The sequence below is a fragment of the Saccostrea cucullata genome, unplaced genomic scaffold, assembly GCF_032062105.1.
Source record: "Saccostrea cucullata isolate Sc308-1 unplaced genomic scaffold, CSIRO_AGI_Scuc_v1 ctg3220, whole genome shotgun sequence".
NCBI lineage: Eukaryota > Metazoa > Mollusca > Bivalvia > Ostreida > Ostreidae > Saccostrea > Saccostrea cuccullata.
This window is the reverse complement of record NW_026939185.1, coordinates 9,896-26,987: the sequence shown is the minus strand read 5'-3', so window position 1 is coordinate 26,987 and position 17,092 is coordinate 9,896. Positions and strand designations below refer to the sequence as shown.

The window sequence follows — 17,092 nt, the reverse complement described above, 5'->3', positions numbered from 1 at the left end:
TTATCCATTAGACAGATATGGACCGAATGTTGATTATGAACTTTTTCCTTTCAGTGTCCTTAAACTTGCACAAATGACCTTGGGTCAAGGTCACTACACACCCTCAAGACATAAGCAATCTTTGTGTAAAACAGGCACTTACCAAGTTTTTTCCATAAGAAAGATATGTAACAAACATGAATTATGAACTTTTTCTTTCAATGACCTCGAACTTGCATAGATGACCTTGCATCAAGGTCATGACACACCCTTAGGTCATGAGGAATCTTTGTGTGAAATAAGACTTACCAAGTTTATCCATAAGCAAGATATGGACCGTACATGAATTATGAAATTTTTTTTCTTCCAATGACCTTGAACTTCCCCAAATGACCTTGGGTCAAGGTTATGACACACCCTAAGGTCATGAGCAATCTTTGTGTGAAGTAGTAGATTCAAGTTTTACCATAATAAAGATATGTACCAAACATGAATTTATAAAAAAAAAAAATTTCAGTGACCTTGAACTTGCACAGATGACTTTGAGTCAAGGTCATGACACACCCTTAACAGGGGTTTTCCTGGCTTGTTTTTGGGTCCGTTTACCGGACCCATTCCCAATCAAAAAATCAGTCATATTTTCCCAATTCTAAATCGTTTTTTCCCAATTTTGCATCCTTAAAAAAATTTAAGAGAGTTCAGAAAGAAGTAAAATATTTTTTTCCCAGCAAGACGTCTGAAAATCTCAACAGGTGTCAACATGCGATCGTATCATTGAGCTATAAATATAAGTGATGCAACACATAAATGGTAAATCACCTACGATGTTAAGTGACTAGTTATTACTGTAACATCACTTGTTTCATTTAAGTCACATGAATACCTATACTGATCATATAAAAGATCGTAGTTATCATGAAAGTTGTCAGTGAGTTTATTCCAAAGTTACTGTGCACTTCCTTGCATTATCTAAAAATAGGAAGGGTTTGACTAATTTGCCTAAATGCACAAAATCTGTCATCCTACTTTTCTATTTTCATTCTCATCAATATAAGCCTATTCAAACACATGTTTTTAATTCTTTGTTATAATTTATGTTACTTAACACACTGAAATCAATATAGATAACAATTAATTTCATAAATATTATGCCAAAGTATTTTTTTTTTATTTATCTTTTACTCCAGTCATGAATGTAAAGTACAACTAAACAATGTTTTCCTGCAGTTTTTTTTTTTTATTATATTACAAAAAAAAAATTATGTTCACTTAAATTCTCAGTTGTGAATGGAATAAATAAAAACTTTTTAAAATTCTGAAAATTCCCATTATTCAATAAAACAATTTTGTTTTCCTTATTTTAGTCATAATCAATAAAACTAATTAAAATATTTTTTTATGGAATTTTTCATTATCCAGTTAAAAATATGATACCCATTTATTACATTTTTTTACATGAATACACATGTATATTGCAATATAACAATTTTTTCCTGCATTTTTTTATCATCCAATAACAGCTGAATAATGTGCAACTCTATATCTGTCTACAATTGTATATATACACTTCTGGTCCCCTCATTTTCATTTATAAGGGAAAATAACAAAATTGGTCCTTTTTAAAATTTTTCCAATTTGAACGCATTTCGCGTCAATTTTCCCAATTCTACGGACCCCGGACCCATTTAAAAATGGTAGGAAAACCCCTGCTTAAGTCATGAGCAATCTTTGTGTGAAACAGGAACTTACCAAGTTTATCCATAAGAAAGATACCCTAAGGTCATGAGCAATCTTTGTGTGTAATGGGAACATACCAAAGGATGTATTCACTTTAACAAAAGAATTGACCTATAGGAGAGAACAATTTCCCGGAAAAAGTGACATTTAAAAATCAATCTTTATTTGTTGTTTTCTACCGTATATATGTCTTAATTTTTCAAATTTGTATTTTATACCTAAAATTTATTATTTATAACTTTACAATAAACCTCCAAAGTTGACCGAAACACCATTTTGTCCATTAAAGCGTTGATTTTTGTATGAATTTTGGCCTTGAAGTCCTTCAGGGCAGGCCTGCCCCTAAATAAAATTGTGGTATTTTGACAGTCTTCACGAAAACTCACTGGTCCGAAGACCGCGGCCAGTGAATTTTTATGTCGGGTCAGTGAAAATCAAAATTCAAGAAGTCCGATGGGCTTGTTGATTCTAAAAATCGTACACAGTCAATATATATCTTAACTGACTTACTTGCATAAATTGAAGTACTTGTATAAATTAACAGTGAAAATGTATTTTATTTTATAATTAAGGGGCGAAATTGAATTCACCGCGCAACTCGTTTTGAACTGCCGGAAATTGGTCTGAATGTCGTTATAATAAAGAATTCAATACGGCAGAGAATTAATAGTTTCTACAAATAATTATAATCATCATCCATAGAAAGTAACATAATAACGATTTTTTATGCCAGAAAACAAACATATAATAAGCATTTTACATTTCGCGGATGTGAACCGGATTACGATAATGTAAACAAAAAGCAGACGAGAAGTCAAGGTCTGCGCGGTAACTTTGGTTGAGATGGTGAAACCAAAGTACAGACGCCATGGGTTCGTCTCGAAAAAGCAGAAGGAGAGATATGATAAAGTATCTGCAGGGCAATTGACTCGATGGATTAGGGGAGCTATCCTTACAGACCACAATTACTCCGCCAGTGCAACCCCTGTCAGCGTTGATCACGATCACGGTTTGTACATGTAAAATACGTAATCTAAAAGACTCGTTTTCATATCTGCATCTAAATTACCATGATTACACATAGGTCTATTAAAAATATTAGAAATATTAAAGGGAGGTACATGAATTTGTTGATGTTCATTTTATATACCAGGTCTAATCTAAAGACTTTTTGAACTATGACTACGTGTAGCTATTTAAAAAAAAATTATAATAGTTAAAGATGTGCACCAAAAGAGAAGATATTGAATTTTTCTCAATATTTCATTGAAAAACAACATGACATAACTAAGACATTGAAAACTTGTTTTTATCAAGTATATAATTGAATTTTCAAAGATATATTTTGATAAAAACAAGTTTTCATCTGATCATGCTGATTGACAACAAAGTTTTAAAAATATAATTTTTTTTTGGGGGGGGGGTATTTTATTGAAAACCACATGGCCTATTGTAATCAAAGTGCAACATGGAAATTTGAATCATATTTGATAATAATAAATTTAACTATACATGATGTTATATGTGGATTTCAATAAAATATATATATACTAGGCCTAGCTGTTACAAAAAAAAAATTACATTTGCTGAATCAGATGTCTTACCTTACATGACAATACTAATCAAAGATAATTACTGTATTTTATTTTAATACACTGCACGTGATGAAAGATATACTCATTTGACCCACAGGCCTTTAGATCACTTAGAAAAAAAATTGAGGTGTTAAAAAAAAAATAAAGGTATGGAACTCTTTTCATAGGGTACCTACTTTCACCAATAAAATTCTTTTAAATTGAATGCTTTACAAATTTACTTTTTATCCATATCTATCCATATATAAACAATCTTCATTCCTTCAAATTTCATTCCGTAATTCCTTATACTTCTTAAGATATTATGAAATCAATTCCGAAATTGACCTAAATTTTTTTAATTGACATCAGCTTGCCAATGGGCCCAACACTAATTGTTACGCGGGAACGACAGGACAAATTTTCTCCAAAGTCTATTCTAAACTCAATGAATATTTGCTCATTTGAATTTGAGATTTACATGATTTTTCTTTAATTGGATCATATGATCTTACTAAGTCACAAACAAAATGTTAGCGGTCTAATTGTTTTGAAAATAGAAAGGTATATAATCATGATAATGCATTACGGGAAAAAATTGTTCAACCATATAGCTTCTTTTACATTCATAATCAAAATGGCGGTGTAGTTGTTGATGCAGATTTTAACTTATTAATACAGACTACTTAACCTTACAATCTGGAGTAAGAAATCAACTTTAAAATGTTGAAAGATCTTGCAAATGCTATGCAACTCTTCGCTGCACCTCATACACCGTCTGTTTACATGTGAATGACCAGGGGCCCAAGCAAATGTCGAGTAAAAGAAAGTAGATCATATTTTAGATTGATTTCAGAATATCTTGAGAAATATCGGTATATGGAAAAATATGTTGTATATCGGCACTATGAATTATTTTGAAAACTGGTTCTTGGAATTTAGTAAGTGTATCTAAACAGTCAACTAGTCAGGATGTGTTACAGTAGATAATAAAGAATGTGTAATGGTGATAATTTTTATTCATTATTCATAGAATTGCCAAATTTGAATATACTGGAAAGAGAGGAGGTGGTGGATGGGGAAGAAGTGACTACATCTGAGGATTGGAAGGAGGGGAGGAGAGTAGTAGAACTTGGAGTGTTAGCTGAGGGCTTGCGGGGATGTTGTAAATGTGGCTTACCATTACAACTTTCACACACTATTTCTGTGTTGACATATGGTTTAGCTTCTTTGTTAAAGGTATGAACTCACCAATTTTTGCACAGTTTGTATAAAAACAACCTTGAAAGGTTTTTCCTTGAATTTTTCTCCATATAAAACAGGCAGTATTCCATATATCCATATTTTTAGTTTTGAAAGATGTTACATTTTTTTCTTTGAAGTAATTTGAAGTAATGCATATTTAAATTCTTTTTTCCCAAGCATTTGATTTCATTAATGGTGAATGAATTTAGAACAGTGACCTGTAATTAGGGATTCATTGATTTTACATTAACATTTCAGGTCTGTTGCAGCAATACAAAGTGTAATCATATTAACCATGTAAAAACGGGGAAAAAACATGGAAGAGTGTGGGATGTAAATACAAAGCTATCAGCAGGTAAGAAGTTTAACGTACACATCCCCTACATCAGTTACATGTATATTTATTATTGTCAAGTCACAAGAGCCTGATTGAGTTTTACCTGTCTATTCCAATATAAGCAAGTTTGTTGTCCCCCTCAACAGCAACTTGGACGCACCTTGAGAAATTGTTGCTGTCTTGGGGGACAATAAACTTGCTTTTGTCCTCATAGCCAGTAAATAGGTATATGTATCTATAAATTGATATAATCAGTGGCGGATTTAAGGGGGGGCACACCCGGCGCGCACCCCCCCTGAAATTGTCAAAGTTAGCATAAAACATAGTTTTGTCGAGGAAATGTTTCTGATGTCTACTTGGTAGACCTCATTTTTACCCTACAAAACCTCTAGACTCCAAGAGCTTCGGGGGGCTTCGCCCCCTTGGCCCCCACCAGGGCTTTGCCTCAAGGCGGCCCCCAGACCCCCTGCCTGAATCTGGCGCCCAACCCGCCAGGGTTCGACACTAACATTTTTCGGCGTTGGTCTAGCCGGACTAGTGTATCTTTAATTTTATTAGTCCACAGGCAATTTTATGAGTCCGTCAAAAATATAATTAAACAATAGAATTTACATTTCAAGGTACTTTTTATACTTTTTTTGTAATAAACAAAGCATGCGTTTACATGAAATGTTTTATACCAATATTTGTTGAAATTGCCTGATCAGGAACTAGGATCGTGTTCCCAATCTCATTATTCTCTATAAATGATTACGACATCCAAATGCCCGACATCTTTCTTTATGAGTCATGATAAATCATAATCCCTAAAATGTTTAATTTCATTCCAATGAGTCCTAAAATTAAGTGCCGAATTGACTCAGAATTACATAACTTTCCGCCAAGATGCAAGAAAGCTAAAAATACATACGGGTTTTCCAGTGAAAGTTGTCGAGAACTTCGGTAATTTTTTCCCCCAGAAAACTTTATTAGTCCATTCGGACTAATACGCCACAACTTTTATTAGTCCAAATGAAAATGTATTAGTCTGAGACTTATTAGTCTGAGACTAACGGACTAACGTTAATGTCGAACCCTGCCCGTCTAACTTCAATTCCTGGATCCGCCCCTGATAATGTTTAATTCAGAATAAAAACTTGATGAGAAGGCAAGCTATTTTTAACTTATTGAAGCCAGAGGCTCATTTCAGCTTTCTGATCTTTTTCCATTTATCTGTCTGTCAACTTTTCAAAATATGCTTTAAAGGAGAGGGAAGTGGGTACTGGTATACTGTTTTACTCTTGTGTTTTACCACACAGTCACACCTTGTTTTGGCAATATGCCATATGATGGAATTCACTTTTATAGAAATCCAATGTCTGCTTCCTATTTATCCATGTGTCTGCCTGTATATTCACAAAAGAACCTATATTCACATCATAGAAAGGGTATAACAAGTTAGAATGGGACTTTTTTTGATTTGTTCTCTAAACCACTTGACTATTCAGATGGAAAAAATTCTCTGTAGAACAGCAAAGCCTTATTACTGTATTAATCATATTGATATTGAATCATCCTAATGTAGATCATTTCAAGTTTTGTTGCCATTACCCCTAGGGGTTTAGTTTGTTAAAAGTATGGGTTCTATTTTTAATTTCTGGTAATAAAGAGAGAAAATAAAGGAGACTAAGATGAGTGTTGTATTTCACAAGCTTCTTGTTTAAAGTGATTAGATTGATTTCTTTTTTACATTTATGAATTTGTATTTACAGCAATTGTACATGTTGGTATTGGTGCAACACAAGTCAACAGTCTCCTTTCTGAGCTGAATATACCACCTGTAAGCCATGCCATGCTGGACAAAAGACAGAAAGAGATAGGCAGAGCTGTTGAAGATATTGCTGCAGAGTCTATGTCTGATGCTTTGCAGAAGGAACTGGAAATGATGAATGAGTGTGTAAACAATATAAATTCAGTTTAAATCTCACTATTTAGCTCAAATGAGCCAAAGGCGCAATAGAGCTTTTCTGATCAGATCAATGGGTGTCTAGCATACATGTGTAGTGGTCATATGGTATAACCTGTGTTGGTTAAGTCACAATTACTAACATGTATGTCACAAACATAACAACCCATTTAATTTTACATATAAGATACATGTATGTACTAATTGCATGCATCTTTGAAGGAAAAATTGTCTTATTTTCTTTACTTATTGATGGAGAATTAAATTATAAGGAATTAACTTCATAGTTATCCAAGTTATAATAGTGTAACCTGCTTTGAAATGAAAGCCTCGCTGTATAGAAAGCCAAAACTGGCACAACCCAGGATATACAGTATAACTTGGGTAGCTATTAAATTCATTCCTAGAATGAATTAAAAAAGGAAAATTTGATTGAAGAAAAAAAATTGAAGAGTGACAGAGACACAGTCTAATCAAAATTAGATGTTAGATCTGCTCGCATAATTGCTACACTAGCATCTAACAACATCCTATAGAGGGTCACTCAGAGTTCAAATTCGGAACAACCCTAGACTTATTTTCTTCAATTGCGTCAACAAATAAACAATGATTTTGCAAGAGACAATTTGATTGGTTGATTAGAATTTGACCTCTGACGTGACCCTCAATGAGATGTTGTTAGATGTTTGTGTAGCGAGTATGCAAGTGGATCTAACAAATAATTTTAATTAGATTGGACAGAGACAGTGACTTCCTAGAGTATTGTGGCCCAAGCCCCAAGAGCCTCGTGTTTTAGTTTTGATCCCCAAATGAAAATCATAGGGAATACCTAATAATAATTGATAGTGATCAAGTTAATAGAATCTGATATACTGATAAATATAAGGTTTAGTCATGTACAGTATAATTTGTGTTGATAAATATGCAGAATGTTATGCACATTAGGGGGTGTTCTAAAGGAGACAGGTTCACAGTTAATAACTGATGTCTGTTATTTAACTATTTTTCAGAGAGATGAACGAAAATGGACTAGTTGTTGCTGTAGATGCTGGATGGCAAAAACGGGGTAGCGGAAAGACATATGATAGTTTATCAGGTAAAAATACTGTAAAAGCACAAATATTCGGGGGAATTAAATTTTGTTTATTCCGTTAACAAAATTCCAACAAAATTAAATCCCACACGAAATTTTATATGACTATATATTGAATAGGGCTTTAAAAAAAATATGTTTGTTTCCTGTAACATTCCAAAAAAATTAAGGGTCGGTAGGTCGGGATTTTTTTTTCTTATGAATTGTCAAACATCCCTGGACTCAATATACCAGGTGTCATATTTACAGTGGACACCCAACATGGCATCCAAAATGGCTGCCTAGCGGCGGAAAACGATCTTCAGAAAGTTGTAGGGGGAAATTGTTGTTATAATAATGATTACTCTTTATAACTAATCAAACTTAAATGTAAACTAGGTTGACATATTTTATGTCTCAAGTTAAGCTACAAGCTAATTTTCTTTTTTTAATAAATGGAATCAGCTGATTGATCAAACGAAGTTTTGCCATTTGTCAGAAAAAAAATTCACCCGGGGGGTAATTTGAATGGGTCGGTCGGGTTACAGGAAACAAACATATTTTTTTTAGACCTAGGGTTAGTTTTAAAACAACGACGAGATTATTTTTGATGTCAAAACAACAAAATTTTATGCCCACGAAACAGATGCAATAAATTTAGAAAGACACATATCTCAAAGCAGGGATTTTCCACTACCCCGTGTAGGGCCGAAAATGGGCCCCATTCCCAATTGCAAAATCTCTTCTTTTTTCCCAAAATTGAACAAGATTTTCAAAATTCTGATGTCAAAACAACAAAATTTTATGCCCACGAATAAGTATTTATTTCTTGAAAAATATCTTGCAATACAGATGCAATAAATTTAGAAAGACACATATCTCAAAGTTCAACTGTCCATATAAATTGTAAAATATTCTTCTAAAGAACAGCCATGAATAGTTATGTTGCTCATGCAGGTAAAGCATATTCAGTTTTGTTCGAAATATGGACCCAAGGTGGGATGATGGAGCCAAAAAAGGATATAATGTTTACACGGGAATATATATAGGAGAAAAATCATTAAGAGTCATAATGAGTCAAATCAAAATATTAAAATATTAGGTGATTTTACACAGTTAGCGTATTCGCTAATCGCTCTATGGCACGCAACCAATTTTTAACGACACTTATTAGAAACATTATTTACCAAAGCATTGTCAATACTTAGAACACTAACTTCAAAGAAGTAGGAATTTGGTCCCTATTGCATCCTGCAAACACGTTTTATAGCAACTGTTTACTTTTTTAAAGTTGAACGATTTGCATTAATTATACAGCACCCCTCATGAAAAATAAATATTTGACCTAATTATGCTATAGTGCACTGGACGCACAGGTTCATTGCTGACTAAAGGGGTTAAAGGTTATTACCAAATGCATACATGTAACATCAGTGATCGAGTTTGATTTTCCTTGCCAAAGTATTAAGACATACATTTTATTAAGTTAAGAAATGCATGAAAAATGCTTTAATAAAAACAACGAATACATCTATAAGTTATACAGTTTTTCTAATTTGTAATTTTTCAATTAAATCCATGGTTGGTCAGGCCTGCATTTTTTGGTTGGACGTTCAAAGTACCGGCCATTGTGGTTACGTAGTTTGTAACAAAAACGTTTTTGATTGGTTAGTCAAAAAGATCATTAAAGCGTTTGAATAAATGAAACAAAAGAGATTGCGTATCGCGTCTTATAGATCTTGTCGAAAACGAAAGTAGATTTCGATATACGGCCAAAAAATTAAAAATAGGAATCCAATGATCCAGGTGTCAGAAATGAAAGTTTTTAAAGCCATTAATGAGTTTCACAAAAGATTTTTACCAAAGCATTGTTGCCAAAGTAGTTTTTTGAATTAAGACATTTTACTGTTTTTTTAAAGTTGAACGATTAATTATACAGCATGAAAATATGCTTTGACCTAATTATATGCTACAACGGTAATACATCTATAAGGGGTTATACAGTTTTTCAAAGTTTGATTTTCCTCTGCTCATTACATTTTATGTAAGTTAAGAAATTGCATGAAAAATGCTTAGCAGCATACAAAGGCCAGAAACAAGGAAATGTCTGGTGGCTTCTAAATTCTCAGTTATACAGTCTAATTGTAATTTTTCAGGTCATTGTTCCATGGTTGGTCCTCTCTCCGACAAAGTATTGTCATACTCTCTGAGGTCTAAGAATTGCAGAGTATGCAGTGTAGCTGAATCAACCAACAAGAATCCAGCAGCCCATGAGTGCTCAAAGAATTGGGAGGGTAGTTCAAAGGCCATGGAGGCAGATATGGTTATTGAGATGGTCCAAGATCTACAGAAAAGTAAAGGAATAACCATTGATGGAATCATTGGAGATGAGGACTCTACCACTATTGCAAGACTGAAAGCTAATGTCAATGCTGATATTAAGAAGTTGTCTGATAAAAATCATCTAAAGAAACTGTTTACAAACTCTTTGTTTACCTTGAAGAAAAAACATTCATCTCTAACTTTGTCTGTGATAAAGTACATTCAGAAATGCTTCAGTTACTCCATAGCACAGGGAAAAGGAAATGCTTCTCAAATCAAAGAAGACCTTTCATCAATTCCATTACACATATTTGGAGATCACCAACACTGCTCCTCAAGGTGGTGCAACTTCATTAACAACCCTAACCTGAGGTACAAGTCACTTCCACATGGAAAACCCCTGAAAGATAGGTTCCTTCAGGATGATCTGAAAGAAGTCTTCAGTTCATATGCAAGTCATTCTGATCGTCTTTCATGCTTAGGAAGCACACAGTCCAATGAGAGTTTTCACAGAATGGTGTCTGCAAAAGCCCCAAAGACCCATCATTACAGCTCTTCTTCAAGCCTCAGATATAGAGTTGCTGCATGTGTAGCCCAGAAAAATGTTGGACACAGATATCTTGTAAAGGTTTGTAAATTTTTATTTTTTCATGCTTATTGTGTCATATCTGAGTTGAACCACTCAAGTTATCTCTTACATTTGAAAATTCTGCAAATTTTAATCAAAAGCAGATTGTATTGTATATGTATGTACATTGTAGTTGTACATAATAGATTCTTTTATCCTTATTAAAGGTTAACAAGAAATTGGGCCTCTCTCCTGGCTACTATACTCGACGACAGTGCATTCTGAGGGATTTGCAAAGAAAGCGACAGAAGGCCATTTCAGTGACACAGAAATTTAAAAGGAGAAGGAGAGAATTGAAAGCCAGGAAGTACGTACTAGTATACTTTGATTGTCATTTGTCAGGTGTAAAAAACCTTTTGTCAACCTCAAAAATGAAAATAAACCAAGAACAAGTGAATGATGATAAGTATGAATTTAAGTGGGAATTAATATCTTGCATGTTACTAAGATTTGTTTTCTGAATCACCAAAGATTTACGGTATGCTTGTTATAAATAGCATGGTTTGATAAATATTTTTTTCAAAGAAGGGAGGGCATATTGCTTTGCTGCAATCTTAAAATAAAAATTTTACCTACCTACATACCCAGTTTTTTAGCTCACCTTAGCGGAAAGCTCAAGTGAGCTTTACTGATAAAAATGTATCTGTTGTCATTAACTTTTCACATTTCCATCTTCCTCTCAAGAACAACTAGGCCAATTTCAACCAAACTTGCTACAAAGTTAGTATCCACTGGGCCAGGTAAGATGAAACTCATATGGAATCATCTTCAGGTAGTGTAGATTCAAGTTTGTTCAAATCTTGACCCTGGGGGATAGGGTGGGACCACATAGCCAATCAAAGTTTTACACAGGAATATATAGAGAATTTGAAATCTTTAAAAATCTTCTCAAGGACTGCAAAGCCATGATAAGTGATATTGAAATGAAATCATCCTCAGGTAGTGTAGATTCTAGATTGTTTAAATCATGACCCCCAGGGATAGGGTGGGGCCACAATTGCATTTTACAGTACAATATATTTTTTAAAAAATTCTCAAGAATAGCAAAGCTATGATTGGTGATATTAATATGGAAGCATCCTCAGGTAAAGTAGAATTAATTTTTTTTTTCAAATCATACATGGTGGATCAAAGTTTTACATAGGAAAATAAAGGGAAAAAATCCCCCCCCCCCCCCCCCCCCCCCGAAAAAAAAGAGAAGCTATGTTTAGTCATATGGAAATGTAAACATCCTCATGTATTGAAGATTTAAATTTGTTTAAATCCTGATCCTTTGTGGTAGGGAGGGAAACAGTGGGGAATCAAATTCAAATTATTACTAAGTAATATATACGAACAAAATGTTAAAAAAGTTATATGCTGTATTGATATGGAGGCATTCTTAAGTAGTGATAAAATTTAAGCCCCCCCTTCAGTAAATTACATGTACCATAACTTTTCTATTCTGGTCTACTTTGTGCTCTTTCCTTGCCGATGTGCTCAGGATTTTCATTTATTTACAACTCCTAATTTATTAGCTGTACATTAGGTGATTGTTTATTTTGCTAGGCCTTTTGTAAGACCTCAGTTTAGAATCATTTGTTTTACAGTATACATCTTCTTTACAGAATTCAAAGTATTTCTACAAAAGAAACAAGGGAAGGCATCAGTTATTTAACAGGATGTGATCTCCAGCAGGCCTCTGACATCGTTGAAATTCCAGCTCCAAAAACAATTCCAAAGTATGATCATCTCCCTTCAAGTCAGCTGTTAAATGCTGAAGAGATCTATTTTGATTTGGAAACTACTGGACTCGGTAAGAACCTAGATTTAAATGTTAAGTCAATGCTGATGGTTATGGCCCTCTTCCGGTATTTCTTTTGTATGCATTTTGAAGGAATAATACTAAAGTTATCATAGAAAACGAATAGAAATGGAGACTCTTGCATAATTCCGGTATTGGTACAAGTAGTTGAGCATGTTTTATATCTTTCAAAACTTTACCCTTCCTTCTGAGGACACTGATTAAAAAGAAATTGCATATTCTGAAAGAATTCAAGCATCTTTGAAGGAGTTAAGTCTTGGGGAAGAGGGTTACTATTATTATAATGTTTCAAAATTTTTTAAATCATGCATACTGTAAACGGATTACATTTGGCTGTGTATTCTAATAGCGGATTTGGCGAAACGCAGCAACCGCTAAATCAAGTACAACGCTAAATGTCTTGCACATATACACATAAAGAAGAAAATGAAGAAATGCGCTAAATCAAATCTACGCTTACTTATTCAAAAGTCAATTTCTGCCAAATATCATACATGCTAAATATAATACATTTACAATATATCAATTTTTGTATGTATTTTTTTTAATGCTTTTAATTTTAAAAACTTGAATTTACTTAAGGAATGAATTAAATAGCAACCCAAATTATACTGTATTACCTGGGTTGGGGCAGTTTACGCTTTCTAAACCTCAAAGTGGTTTATAAAAAAGCGTAAACTGCTCCAACCCAGGTTGTAGCAGTATAATTTGGGTTGCCATTTAATTCACTCCTTATGATTTAATTTTCAATCATCAAGAATATAAAACAAGACAAATTTTCTCTTTATAACGCCTTCAAATAGTTCATATTTTAAACGTAACGTCAAGCGGATTGATACAATTTGATGTAAGTCATTGTGACGTAAGCAAACCAGATTATACAATTTAGATTAATTTTTTATCCAATCAAATGATGCGTTACAATCAAAATTAAATTATTTGTTTTTTATTTTTAGCAAGGGATTCTCATATTGTGCAGTTGTCTGCAGTTAGAAATGATGAGGTTTTCAACAAATACATCATTCCAGAAAAACCAATGTCCTCAAAAGCTACAGAAATTACTGGAATAAAAGTAGTCAACAATAAAATGTACCACAATGATGAGGAAGTTGAGACAGTCAGCATTAAGGATGCACTGATCCAGTTTATCGACTTCATGAAGAAATCGGAGTCAGATGCTGTTCTAGTTGGACACAACTCCAAAGTGTTTGACCTTCCTGTGCTGTTCAACATTTTGAGTAAATTAAACATTTTGGAGGCATTCTCATCTGCAGTCATTGGTTTCATTGATACCTTACCTCTTTTCAAAATTTCGCATCCAAACCTTTCATCATACTCACAGTTACACCTCTTCGAAGAAATTCTACAAGACAAATACAGTGCGCATGACTCATTACAGGATGTCTTAGCCTTGAAGAGATTGTTGGACCATACAGGACCTTCCCCTGAAGTCAAACTTGCTGCATCTTTCACTTCAAACTCTGCCTTTGCCATATTCCATCACAAGAGCACAACAAAAAGTCTAATGAGCACACTAAAGCCTTTATTGGACCAAAAGGTGATTTCGAATGGAATGGGAAATAAGATTGCCAGCAGTGGACTCTCCTTATCACACTTACAACTGGCTTATCGCAGAAATGGTAGGGAGGGAGTACAGGATGTGCTGACAGAGATAACAGATAACAGTGTGCGTGTGACAAAATCTAGAAAAATCATTGATTCTGTTGCAGATTTTCTCAGATCTGAGCAGTAACGCAGTTGTATGATGTTCTTTGTATGTAACTATGTTATTGTTTGTTTGGTTGTTTGTTTGTTTGTTTGATTTCTGTGAGCCAGTGCTCACTAGTAATACCCTCACTCTGATGTGAATATGGACAGACAGGAATAAACAAAGTTAATTGACAATGGATTCGTACAAAAATGAATCCAACCATATTTCATGTCTAAAAAATTTCAAGCATCTGTGATGAGTAGTTGTGGAGAAAACTGTGACAAAAATTTATTATTTGTGGTACAGACAGATGCACAGATAAACAGGAAGTTGACATCAGATTCGTCTAAAACCAATTCCAACGGTGATGAGTAGTTGTGGAGAAAACTGTGACAAAAATTTGTTATTTGTGGTACAGACAGATGCACAGATAAACAGGAAGTTGACATCAGATTCGTCTAAAACCAATTCCAACGGTGATGAGTAGTTGTGGAGAAAACTGTGACAAAAATTTATTATTTGTGGTACAGACAGATGCACAGATAAACAGGAAGTTGACATCAGATTCGTCTAAAACCAATTCCAACTGTGATGAGTAGTTGTGGAGAAAACTGTGACAAAAATTTGTTATTTGTGGTACAGACAGATGCACAGATAAACAGGAAGTTGACATCAGATTCGTCTAAAACCAATTCCAACTGTGATGAGTAGTTGTGGAGAAAACTGTGACAAAAATTTATTATTTGTGGTACAGACAGATGCACAGATAAACAGGAAGTTGACATCAGATTCGTCTAAAACCAATTCCAACTGTGATGAGTAGTTGTGGAGAAAACTGTGACAAAAATTTACTATTTGTGGTACAGACAGATGCACAGATAATCAGGAATTTGACATCAGATTCGTCTAAAACCAATTCCAAATGTGATGAGTAGTTTTGGAGAAAACTGTGACAAAAATTTACTATTTGTGGTACAGACAAATGCACAGATAATCAGGAAGTTGACATCAGATTCGTCTAAAACCAATTCCAACATACGGCATGGCTAAAGAAAGAGTGTGCTAAAACTTAAAGCATCTGTGATGAGCAATTGAGCATGATGAGTGATTGCTGAGAAAAATTGGACAAAAATTTGTTACTGACAGAAAGACACACAAGTGTAGAAAGAAAAACAGTATAAACCCTGTGCTTCAGAGCAGGGGTATAATTATGCCATGAACTATTGTTTTTTTCAATGTTTATTGTTATAGGTAGTTTGTAGTTGAACAAAACATTTTCTTTCCATTCAAAATAAATCCTTATTTAGAAATTGACAACAATTTATTTTCATTACCCATATTTTGAGCATACATGAAAAATTAAAAGGTGTTCATTGATATTTATTGAAGAAGACTATGTGCATATTAAATTGAAACATGCACAAATGAATATGAAAAGACATTCTGTAAATGTTTAATATTGTGTATGACCTATACTTGGCAGTAATCTATTTTTCAACAATCGGGCTAGGTTTGATTTCTAGCAAAATTTTTATTGTGTACTTATAAATACGCAGGTCATAAAGTTAGCGATGTTCTTGAAATAGCAACAGCAGTTTTCTGTCAAAGGCACAAAAAATCTAATGTTTGCAGTATATAAAAATGTTGTATGTTACTTGTAAAGGTAACAATTTGATAGATCTCTATCACAAGGAAACATGGATCTGAATAAAGTTAAATAGTTGATCATTTTTCATCTTGAATAAAGAACATTTTGTTTGATACAATGAAATCAAGAGAGATTTACATTGCATGACGCAAATTAAACTAGCTGTTATTGGTACAACTAGTAGTTCAAAACATTCATTTAGTCTTTTTTTTTATTCCCTTCATTTTCAATAACTGGAATTTTGCTGTGAAACGTTTATAGTGAAATGATTACTATGTGGTGGTTTTTAGCTCACCTGACACGGAAGCCCGAGTGAGCTTTTCTGATCAAAGATTGTCTGGCAATCGGTCTTTTGTCTGGGGTGTGTAAAGTTTGATATATTTTATTTCTTTGAAAGACCAACTGGCCCAATTTCAATTAAGGGGATTTAACTTTGTTCATAGGAAGTGTCTCGCCCTCTTGAAGTGGGGGGTAATTAAGAATTTTGGTGGCATTATTCAAAAATCTTCTGAAGAACCACTGAAGAAAAGATGACATTTACGTGAAATTTAGCTTCATTACATACCCTATATTCAATAATTCCTGGGGGAAGGATGGGCCACAAGTGGAGCAAAGTATGCATAGAAAAATATTTGAAATGTCTGTAAAATTCTCTCAACTCAGAACAGGCAAAGCCATGATTAGTCAAACTATTAAAGAATTATCCTCAGGTAATGTGAGTGGGCATGAAAATAGATATTAAACCCCCCCCCCCCCACCCTCCCCTCTTTCCCCTAAGTCTTAAATAGTCCCCCAAAAAATGAAATGTCCCTTTTCTTTTAAAGAAAAAGATTGAGTTTCAATACACTTATTCATTTAGGCAAATAGAAAATCCCCCAAAATCATGGAAGAGGCAAACAGAATCAATCCGAATTTCCTCTGGTCAAAATTTGAGAAAAATGGGTCAGAGGAAATTCAAGTTAAAATATCTTTAAAAGTAACTCATATTGATATACAATTTTTTACACCATTTGAAAGCACTTCATCTAAGTAACAAATATATAGAAAAAAAAATACTTGTTAATTATTTCTAATTTATTTTCCAAGCTCA

General features: G+C 33.7%; 1 protein-coding gene across 3 annotated transcripts; it reads left to right on the top strand.

Moving 5' to 3' along the window:
- Positions 1 to 2,357: 2,357 nt before the first annotated feature.
- On the top strand, positions 2,358 to 16,050 carry LOC134252474 (uncharacterized). Of its 3 annotated transcripts, none has more exons than XM_062734960.1 (9): positions 2,358 to 2,725; positions 4,324 to 4,529; positions 4,794 to 4,890; positions 6,624 to 6,804; positions 7,828 to 7,913; positions 10,046 to 10,839; positions 11,007 to 11,146; positions 12,447 to 12,634; positions 13,600 to 16,050. In XM_062734960.1, the coding sequence occupies exons 1-9, from the start codon at positions 2,560 to 2,562 to the stop codon at positions 14,394 to 14,396; spliced, it is 2,655 nt and encodes an 884-aa protein (XP_062590944.1). In that variant the 5' UTR covers positions 2,358 to 2,559; the 3' UTR covers positions 14,397 to 16,050. The 3 variants fall into 3 exon arrangements, with proteins under 3 accessions (XP_062590944.1, XP_062590946.1, XP_062590945.1); XM_062734961.1 differs by lacking the exon at positions 2,358 to 2,725 and adding an exon at positions 3,852 to 4,119; XM_062734962.1 differs by lacking the exons at positions 4,324 to 4,529; positions 4,794 to 4,890.
- The last annotated feature ends 1,042 nt before the right edge of the window (positions 16,051 to 17,092 follow it).

Coding starts and splice junctions, on each gene's coding strand:
- LOC134252474 (XM_062734960.1), top strand. CDS start 2,560: ATGGTGAAACCAAAGTACAGACGCCATGGGTTCGTCTCGAAAAAGCAG. Junction 2,726..4,323: donor CAGCGTTGATCACGATCACG/GTTTGTACATGT, acceptor CATTATTCATAG/AATTGCCAAATTTGAATATA. Junction 4,530..4,793: donor GTTTAGCTTCTTTGTTAAAG/GTATGAACTCAC, acceptor TTAACATTTCAG/GTCTGTTGCAGCAATACAAA.